This window comes from Neophocaena asiaeorientalis, unplaced genomic scaffold (genome assembly GCF_003031525.2).
Source record: "Neophocaena asiaeorientalis asiaeorientalis breed wild unplaced genomic scaffold, Neophocaena_asiaeorientalis_V1.1 scaffold150, whole genome shotgun sequence".
Lineage (NCBI taxonomy): Eukaryota > Metazoa > Chordata > Mammalia > Artiodactyla > Phocoenidae > Neophocaena > Neophocaena asiaeorientalis.
This window is the reverse complement of record NW_020176571.1, coordinates 16,791,041-16,801,895: the sequence shown is the minus strand read 5'-3', so window position 1 is coordinate 16,801,895 and position 10,855 is coordinate 16,791,041. Positions and strand designations below refer to the sequence as shown.

Below are 10,855 nucleotides of genomic sequence, written 5' to 3'. Positions count from 1 at the left end.
GTTTTACAAGAACTCTTTTTATAGTGGAAATAGATGAAAATGTTCCACAAGAAATGGTTAGTGTTTTTATTAGGTAAGCATCCACAATTATGAGCTAATGTCCCATTCTTGGAATCTAACCAGGTAGGAGAGAGATTTGTGCTGGCTGTAAAATTGTGATAATAGCCAAATTTAGTACACAAAATTACCATGATCTCCGAGGTAACTGCAAACGATTTACTACAAACCAATATACAACCTTCACAATACATGAATTTCTTCAGACATCTGTATTTGTATTTACGTGCTGTGTGTATCCATATATGAAGTACAATCGGATGCTCTACAGCTGGTATTTAGTGGCTTGTTTCTCACGCTGACTTGCATGGTCATTGTTTAAAGGAAATAAGGCAGTGTTTGGTAAATCTCTTCTATAGCAACAAGACAGTTTTCATCAAGTTTGTGAAATGTAATTTTATTAATAGAAGGGCATGTCTTACCAGACAAACTGTCCCAAAATAAATAAAGTTTCAGCATCATTAAAAGCACACAAACACACAATTTTACAGGATACAATACAAAGTCAATTTTGATGATGTTCTTACTTGCATTTACTAAAAATCTGAGAGAGACTGTGATCAATCTCTAAATAATGATCCTGCATAAAGAGAAAAGTACAGCACAGTTATTTCATAGAAGGTTTTGGAGTGACAGTTTGAGAAGACTCTGCTTTAAAAGATATTAAGATATATCACAAATCAAATCACACTCTCTGTTAACATTACAGCATGGAATTGTACTTAATCAAAAATAAAAGAAAAGTGGCTGAAGAAGGCTGGATACTTTCTTTTCCAACATAACACTAATTTCTATTTTTGGCATGAATTAATAACCTTTTCCATTAGTAGGAAAACGTGCTCTGCAAACTCTCGGAGGGCACCACGGCCACCATAGCTTTTGCAAATATATCCAACAGCCTTCTGGGCAGCGGCACAGGCATCAGCAGGAACGCCACTGAGGCCCGCTTTCTTCAAGCACTCCTCATCAGACACTTCATTTCCTATCAAGTTAAAGAAACACTGGTTGAATATTTAAAGAGAGAAGGAATTTTCTTCCTAAATAATGCAAACAGCAATCAGTAAGTAATTCTGGCAACTTCAGACACTGTATATTAGAATACTACAGATTAGATGGAACAAAAATAAAAGCATTTCCAAGTATAATAAATACTTAAGGTCTAGGGTTTTTCCTAAGTAATTCATAATAAATGCTTATCAATTAGAGGAGAATGGAGTATACTTTCTGCTTGTCATGCATATTACAATGACTAGAAATCTAATATAAACTGTAATTATTTAAACTGTTTACTAAGGAAAATTTCAAACATGCAAGAATCCCAAATTTATGTAGAGTAATTATTAATGTTTTGCATTATTTATCAATATTCTTGTCCATTCCCTACCCCCCAAGTGTTTTGGAGGAAAGGGAGAAGAAGGAATTCCCAGAAAACATACTTTACCCGTAAACTCTTTGCCATCTGTCTATAATACATATATTTTTAAGAAACTGACATAAGATCATCCAACCAACAAAATCAACACTAATTCCTTAATATCATCTAATAACCTAGTATATGCTCAAATATCCTCAGCTGTCTCAAAATTGTCTGTAAATCAACTATAAAAAGTTGATTTATTTGAATCAGAAACCAAAAAAGGTCCACATAGTGCATTTTGTTGCTATACATCTTAAGTCTCTAACAGTTCTCTCTGATTTGTATGCTGCTTGTTGAAAAATTACCATCACATTGACATAACTACATCCTTTCTCTCCCTGCCTTGCTTATTAGTTTCTCCACCTCCCCCTCTTATTTTATTTTATTTTTTTGGTAGGATGAATTTCAGAAGCTCCCAGGATCTAACATTCACCATTCTGCATATAACTATTACTACAATACAGACCAAATACTACTAATAAATGTTGGTTAAGAGTGTTTGTTTTAAATCTGTTCTACATTTATCGACTGAAATTTTTTCTTTTATTATTAAATGTATTGAAATTTGAATTGTTTTCAATGAAAGATGATACAAATTAAAGTATTTCTTTGTATAACCCACCCCTGAAACTAAACTTTATTAAATTTTATTTATAAAAGTGTTTATTAGAACTAATAAATGAATTCAGTAAATTGCAGGATACAAAATTAATACATAGAAGTCTATTGTGTTTCTATATATACTAATAATGAACTCTCAGAATGAGAAATTAAGAAAACAATCCCATTTAGTATTTCATCAAAAAGAATAAAATACCGAGGAATAAATCTAAGGAGGTAAAAGACCTGCACTCAGAAAACTCTTAATAAGACACTGACAAAATAAACTGAAGATGACACAAACAGATGGAAAGATATACTGTGCTCATGGATTAGAAGAATTAATGTTGTTAAAATGATCATAACTACACCAAAGGCAATCTACAGATTCAATGCAATCCCTCTACCAAAATACCAAAGGCATTTTTCGCAGAACTAGAATAAAACTAAAATTTGCATGGAAACAGAAGACCCCAAATAGCCAAACCAATCTTGAGAAAGAAGAACAGAGCTGAAGGAATCATGTTCCCTGTTTTCAAAAGCTATACTCATTAAAGCAGTATGTTAAGAGATTAATCTTAAGAGTTCTCATCGCAGGGAAAACATATTTTTATTATCTCATATGTATCTATATGAGATGATGGATATTCACTAAATTTACTGTGATAATCACTGCATGATGTATGTAAGTTAAATCACTGTGCTGTAGACCTTAAACTTACACAGTGCTGTAAGTCAGTTATATCTCAATAAAATTGGAAGAAAAAAAAGTGTCAACATTTTAAAGGAATACACTTTTATATATTTATGTAGCTGATACAAAATACTGCTCTGATTTTTAAAATAAAAATTTGGAGTTTATTCTCTATTTTCTTGATTTTCTAACCTCTACTTTTTATACTTTTTTCCTTATGTGATATGAGTAATGCATATTCTTGGTAGAAACTTTTAAAAAAAATAAACGAAGGCAAAAAAAATCAAAATTAGGCTAATTATTATTATTTATGGATAATCACTACACCTTGGCATATATATTTTACAGTTTTACTTATATAAATGATATACACTTATTACTAAATGCATACACTATTTTAAGGATTTTATATTATCTTCAATTTCTTCCCCAATAGCCTTATGAAGTTTGATTTGTGTTTATACTATAAGTAGGACAACTAAGGCTTAGAGAAGCTGCTTAAGGTTGCACAGGTAATAGTAAGTACAGCTGGGATTTGTTATATGTTCCATTAAAATTGTTTTCTTCTTACAAAAACTGGATCATTTTCTATCAAAGGTTCTATAGTATTTTTCTCCACTGAATCTTCACAGGTGATTCAAAGGCTATTCCTGAAGTCCCCAGATCACATGCTCCCAAAGCATCCCTGTGCTTCTTCTTTTGAGGCCCATATTGTCCTTGTAAATATTTATCTCATACACGGTTTATAGTTATTATGTATTTTAATAACTTTTCATTACTGATATTCAAAAATGTTGACATCATTAGACTGTAAACCCTGTAAGCAATAAGTCCCAGCAACCAGTTCCAAGTATGCATAGAGGAGACACCTGATTAATATACTTGCTTAATGCTAAAGTGAAAAACTTGTGACATGTGACCATGTCAAGGAATACATATTGCAGCATTGTTTTTAATGGTTGCATAAATCTATTTTTGCAGGATATTTAGGTGGGTTCTTTTTTTCCCTCCATTATTGGCATATTTGTTCAATTTCTTTCCTGGAAATGGAATCTGGGGAGTCAAATCTATGTACATTTTAATAATAGCAAAATATATTCAGAATGTACTTCCTATATATCAGAAATCTTCAATCCATTATTATGGCTGAATAGAAGGATACCAACCAAGATATGCCACTTCTTTCCAGCACAGGCCCATTTCTTTTCTCCATTCATCTACAACTGCAAGCTTGTCTGGTACACTGACTTCCATTTTGCAATCCAGTTTTAAGGAAGAGAGAGTCTGCTTTGAACAGGCCCTTTCTGAGATTAACCTCACCTTAAGAAAAAAAAAAAAAAGGGCAAAATGAGAAAACAGAAATCTCTCATAATAAAATAACACCTTTTAAATAATACAAATCACAAGTGAGTAGTCTGAAGGACTAATTAAGTAAAATCAACTAATTTATTTTAAAATGATGAAGCTTTAACACATTTGATTGCTAGTAGTCCAATAAAGGTGAAAGACTGTTTTCTACAGTGGAAAGGATTCTATCTACAGGTAAAAAATAAAATATACATTGTCTGATAACAATCTAAGATTCTCCAATAATTCAGTTTATTCAGAGGAAAGTCTAACTTGTCTCTCATGCTGCTCAGAAACATGTATTTAAGATTTCTAGTGAATTCTAAGAAATCATCTTAAACTTCATTTTTGAAAATACACATAAGTATTGTTATTTTGAATTAAAATTTTCAATCATAAGAATAAGCTACATTTAAAAAATCCACCTGAGATTTGCTTTTTTCCCAATGCTGACACCTATTTTCTGTGAAATCTTTCTGGTTGCAAGATCCTATCGGAAATACTAGATAGCACCTACTATCATACTCATTAAATAAATAAGAAATATTATTTATTGATAGACAAATTACTAATTCTACTCATCTAAAAGTAAATAGCACAATTTTCTAGGCATGTGAAAGCTAAATTTCAGATATTTTAATTGATAATACTAAAAACGTAAATCTCTTATTTCCCTCACATGTTCCTTGACCTTAAATCACAATCTTAAAAAGCACTGCTATGTTCAGGGGGCACGTACCTCAATACCACTTTTCTTTAATAAACTTATCCCAATAGCATCTTTTACATCGTAAGATATTATTTCTTTTTGGTCTCCTGATACATAAATGTGGCCATTGGTTAGACATCCATCAATATTGCAAACGAAAAGTTTTATCTCCTTCAGCTTCTCTTTGCCAAAATAGCCAAATCTAAAAGAAACCAAAAGAGACTTTTGAATTTTAGTGTGATACTAATCTCTCATCTGGCTAACACCAGTAAACTTGATAACCTGTTTCCATTTAATTACTCAAACATTACCTTTCCAAGTAACCTCACATATACACTTCAACTTACAGTGCAAGGATTTTAAGTGTGGTCTAACCAGATTATGTGCTTCTCAAGTTACTGAATAAGCCATCTATAGGCATATTTTATTTATATGTCTTCCTTACATAAGCAAAATAATTACAAAAGATCCTAAGATTGGAGGATCAAAAATCAGTTGTCCACAAGTGAATTTAAATGTATCTACTAAAAATCATTCATTGTGGTCTAGTGCAAAGGCTATACAATCTTGTTTTCACCTTAAAACTCTTTGTTCTGCAATAGGCCAGTCAATGTCCACATCTATGTCCACACTGTGCTCGGCTCGCATCTCGTAGTACGCCATTTTCCCACCCTAAAGATAGCACAGGTGCCATGAGGACTGTTGTCAACATGCATTCACACATATCAAAAAGTTTATTACAATACAGAACAATGAATCCACTTCTATAGTACTAAGAAAAATGAATAAGCCAGTAATACCAGACACACAACAAATAATTTTTTTTGGAGGGGAGAGCTTATTGTTTTCCATATATTCAAACCACATAAAACAAACAACCTTGACATTCTTCAAATTCTACTTACACAGTGCAAGTTCCCATTTTTCTTTAAATAGATTTTAAAGACTGAAACAGAGCAGAAATAATATGCATCCTCCAGTATTCTGACCACAAGGAATTTTCTGGGAATCCCTAATTGTATCCCCTTTGTTCTGGTAGTCTCTCCCATCATCATCCAAAAGCAGTAGTATAAATGTTTTTGGAACTTCTGTTCCTATTTGCAATAGGGGTAAGATTGGGGAGGAAAAGGAACTGTAGTATCTACTGTACAGAACTGCCTTAGATCCCTGAGCTACAGATGGGAGTGGACAATAATTGTCTGGGTCACATGTGGGTAAAGGTAGGAACAGTGTCATGATCCTGGGGTATGAGGCAAGAGGAGTGAGGCCTTTCCTGATTGTAATCATTTGAAGGTCAATATCAATCACTAGAAATTTTCATTTTTCAGAATTGTCAGTCTCTTTACAAATCTTGCTACAGTGAGAAACCTACTTTTCTCCACACCTTAGGAAATGGTCAAATCACATTCCCCCTTAGCAAAGAGCTTATGGAGGGTGGTATCTATAGATGTCAAATCTAATTTTCCTGAATACTCAAACTTAACTGAACAGCCAGTCTACAGTTCGCCTACTGACCAGAAGATTGGAAAAATTCCTTCCCCTTAGAGAATGAGTCACATTAGAATTTTTACTATAAAGAATGGAGTTCGGGGGTTCTTAAATGCTATTTTTTGAGTAACATAGGACCTGAATCCAAATCCTAACAGTGCCATTCACAACTTGTTTTTGCTTTGAGACAATTGCTTCATTTTTCAGAGCTGCCATTTCCTCCTCTGAAACAGAACTAGGAACATCCATTTTATTCCGTTATATAAGATAACCTGTGTAGTATTTCATATAGTCCTGGGTCCATAGTAAATGCTGAATAAAGAATAGCTATAACCAAAATGAACAAATAGTATATGATGTAACGTAACCACACAGGCTCTAAAGATGAGAGAGACATCCAACTCCCTTATTGTAAAATGAGAGCATTAAGACTCAGAACAGATAAAATGATATATTCAAGGTTAAATAGTTACAGAGATTTTACTACAATATATTCCAGTTTTCCTGATGCCCAGGTTGATGCTCTTTCACCTCTACTATACTGTTGTGTTTTTTGTCTCTTTTCAAAGTAGTACAGGTTATTCAACTGTACAACCACAACTTGACAGTAATACAACTATGGATTAAAAACAGAGTTTTGAATGAAATAACATGAATACCAGGACACATATAGAACACTCAATACTTGTTTCATTTCTAATCTTAATGTTACAACTGTAGCAGAATCTTTCCCATATTCACTGAATGAACCCCAAAGATCATTTTGGGGTAAGTGTGCAGGATAAATGCCTCAGATAATAAATCTTGTCAGTTACTGCTTTTCCCCTAGGGGTTAATACTTTCCTTTATGTGCCATACTTCTTTCTTAGAACTCAAAGTATATAGATAAAAGGGTTTGAAAGGTTTTTGCAAAATGAGGGCACAAACCTGTAAGTAACCCATCTCTATCAAATGTCTTTTAGCAAAATAAAACGAGCCATTTTCATATAATTCTCCATCCCAGTCTTGTCGACGAGGTCGTTTAGCTGGATTCAAATTCAGAGGCTCAGTCATTTCACGAACTAAAAGCAAAAAGCTACAGTAAGTCCCAGGTGCTTTGAACACTGAAAATGTTCATTCAGTAATTTTTTTAAAAAGCAAATAAAAATGAACTCAGAAGGTAGAATATTTCTGTATCTAAATAAACAATTTAAAAGATTTTTTAAAGAAACAAAACCTCTAATAATTCTGATGATTTATCTTTGCTTTTCAATAACAATAATAAGAGAAAAATAAGGTATCTTACAGAGAAATTCTGAGCAATTAAAGTTTTAAACTATTTATACAAATATAATGCTTTGGGAGGACATAAAGGCAACCTTAAAATAGTTTCAAAAGAAGTGAATTTGTTATAAAGTACCCCTAGTTCAATATTTGAGCCCTTTAAATCTACTGCTCACTATGAGCTTCTATAGAAATACAATGTATGTGTTATTTATCTAATGTGGTTGAGAAATTACTCTCATGGAATTATCACAGAAAAATGAATACTTCCCCACTAAATTATTGAAACTTTCATATTGATAGAACTGCTTATATAATGTATGATACATTCTTACTAGTAGTTAAAAAAATACTAATATAAAATATACATAACAATAAATAAATCATGTTTACTTATTATTGTTGGTAATAATGAAGGCTGAGCAATACCAACATTAATGATTATAACATGATATAATAAATGAAGCCTTCAGTATTGGTATATAGGAATTCCCTTGGCTTTCCACTAAATTTTTGCCAAATTTGTGTTTGTGGATGTGTCTGGATACTTTTTGAACTTTTTAAACTTTAATCACATATCATATAAAGCTCAATATTCATTTTAACACTGAGCTTCCTTGATTTGTTCAAAAATGTGTTTTACAAGCTTTAATCCTTCCTATATCTTATTTCTGATATTTAGTGAATAAGTTCAAAATATTATATACATAAAACTTAACGTAGAACTTGCTACAGAGAAGACACTCAATAAATGCTTATTGAATGAAATCAATAAATTTAGTCATTGATATACTGCATTGATTTTGACAGCATTCATATTTAGAGGCTGAAAAATCATCATTTTCTGTCTATAACTTTATCTTTTTATCTTAATTGCTCTTTTGTGGACCTTCTCCATTTTCACTGCATCTTCCCCTCTCCTTTAAGTCAAACATAGGTTAGAGACCAGCTTTCCTACATTCAACACATGTCAGGGCATTGAAGAGTAATCACACTGCCTTTCTTCAAGTATGTTACATTTACCTATTTGTTGGTGATTCTATTCTTTATTGCAGATTTTGCTACTTTATCTGGCCAGAAATCAGGCTCTAGCTAAACGTTATGGAACTCTTTTTGCACGAGAAGTTACAAACTTTGGGAAGCAATTCCACAAATTCATTCTTGAGGTTCTCCAAAACTTTTCGGTGGAAGATTTCTATTCCCACAATTCTGTGATTTATACGGAGTTTATCAAACAAGTCTAGAACAACATAAAAGTATTTGCTATAGAAAAATGACATGTCTTCCTCAAAATACAAATAGAGGGTTAAAATAATCCTTTGTAAAAAGTAATAATTTGGTATCGTTTTGCCTCAATAATCACAAGATTTAGAACACATTATAAATGTTATTACCTACTAGAGTTAAGAATCCCATGTTCTATTTTACTGCTCCCTTTTTACTCTCCCCACTCCTAAAGAATATTTACATATGAAAAATTAATTCTCCATAAAATGAGCTAAAATAAAGATTGATACAACAGATTACCTCCTTTCTGAATTTCACCCCATCGAAACTGATGGCGTCTCACAACAGAGAAAACAGAATCATATCCTTCTTCTCGAATCATTTCTGCAACTTTCTGAAGATCAGTAGGATGTAAACATGGAGAAGTAGCTTGAATATTTCCTACAATGTCAACCTCTTAAGAAGACAAAACAAATGAAAAGAACATCAAAATAAAGTTCTTTGCAAGCAAGTAATACTAAGATCTAAATTCAAATGTTAAAACAAGTCTTGTGAAATGATAGGCAAGTTGGAAATCATGTAAAATGTTGAATAAACTATTAGTCAAACTCATACCATTGTGGTAATTAAGAAACTCTATGATGGCGTCTAGTGAGGTAGAACTGTCTTTTGAAGCTTCAGAACTTCTTCGATGAACTTGTGCACCAAACTGTTTGGCCACATTCTCAATCTCATCATGGTCTGTTGAAACCCAAACACTGTACAGATATTAAGAAATAAAAAGCCAAATCACTAAAAAAAAAAATCATTAAAGATAAAAAGGAGCTCTGCAACCCCAAAAATACAGCTTACATACTGTTAGAATAGTTCTTGTACCAGCAAAATAATGTTATAGATAGAAAGTAATGTAAAATTTAAAGAAAAATAAAGTATTTTCTACGTAAACCACATTTTAAAATGTCTGAATCAAAAACGTGGTCCTAGATGTAATATTTACATATATAAATATTTATATTATATATAACATATTATTTATATACATATTATTTACATAGCCCTAGATATAGTTTTATAAAATCAGAAAAAAATGATAATTGGTCTTTTTGAAGCTACTGGTATATTAAAGACACTAGTAACACGAGAAGTTCAAATCTAAAGAAAATAAAGAAGATACTGCTTCTCATTCTCCATCAAAATCCAAAATATTGTGTATTTAATATACTTGCTAAGAAAAAAATGGATTTGGCTTAGCCAAACCACGACACTGAAAGAGTTTCAAGCTTAGTAGAGACTAAATGCCCAAAACAATCAGACAAGCCAACTCTTTTTTTGCCAATTAACAATGGGTATATAAATATCTGAACATAGAATCAAGTGGGTAAAGCCACCGATAACAATTAAAGATGTGGAGAACATGACTTGATTGGCTCAGGAGAGCTTAGTTGAACAGCTCTATTAACCACAGCTTACAGCGTTGACCATTTGGACTTTATAAGATGACGAGTAAGAGTAAAATATAAAACATTATTTGGGGGCGTGTACTAGTCTGTACTGAATTGTTTCCTTGACCTTTACAAATCCCCACTGCTAGAAACAGAAGATGTGAGTATTAACTCTAGCCACAATGTTTTTATAATGACATTACACAAATCTGAATGACTTCTTTGGTATATGCACATACAGTTGACCCTTGAACAGCACTGGTTTGAACTGTGTGAATGTTTTTCAGTAAATGTACTGGAAAAATTTTAGAAGGTCTGCTAAAATTTGAAAAAAATTGCAAACTGTGTAGCCTAGTAATATTGGAAAAAATAAGAAAAAGTTAGGTGGGACTTCCCTGGCGGTCCAGTGGTTACGACTCTGTGCTTCCAATGCAGGGGGAGTGGTTTCGATCCCTGGTTGGGGAACTAAGATCGCACATGCTGTGAGGCATGGCCAAAAAATAAACAACAACGATGTAATTAAACCAGCCAAGATGACTAAGTATAATACCACAAAAACGCAAAAAAAAAAAAAAAAAAGGTATCCCATGAAAACAAAAAACAAACGTAGA

General features: G+C 32.4%; 1 protein-coding gene across 1 annotated transcript in view; it reads right to left on the bottom strand.

Annotated features, from left to right (window-relative positions):
* Positions 1-433: 433 nt before the first annotated feature.
* CMAS (cytidine monophosphate N-acetylneuraminic acid synthetase) overlaps positions 434-10,855 on the bottom strand; it is a 15,972-nt gene continuing 5,550 nt past the window's right edge. Inside the window, exons 2-8 of the mRNA XM_024733427.1 lie at positions 9,418-9,560; positions 9,103-9,258; positions 7,240-7,373; positions 5,402-5,496; positions 4,855-5,026; positions 3,935-4,088; positions 434-1,039 (exon numbers count right to left, since the gene is read on the bottom strand). Of these exons, the coding sequence (XP_024589195.1) occupies positions 849-1,039; positions 3,935-4,088; positions 4,855-5,026; positions 5,402-5,496; positions 7,240-7,373; positions 9,103-9,258; positions 9,418-9,560 (1,045 nt within the window). The 3' untranslated portion in view covers positions 434-848. The remainder of the gene's footprint in view (positions 1,040-3,934; positions 4,089-4,854; positions 5,027-5,401; positions 5,497-7,239; positions 7,374-9,102; positions 9,259-9,417; positions 9,561-10,855) is intronic.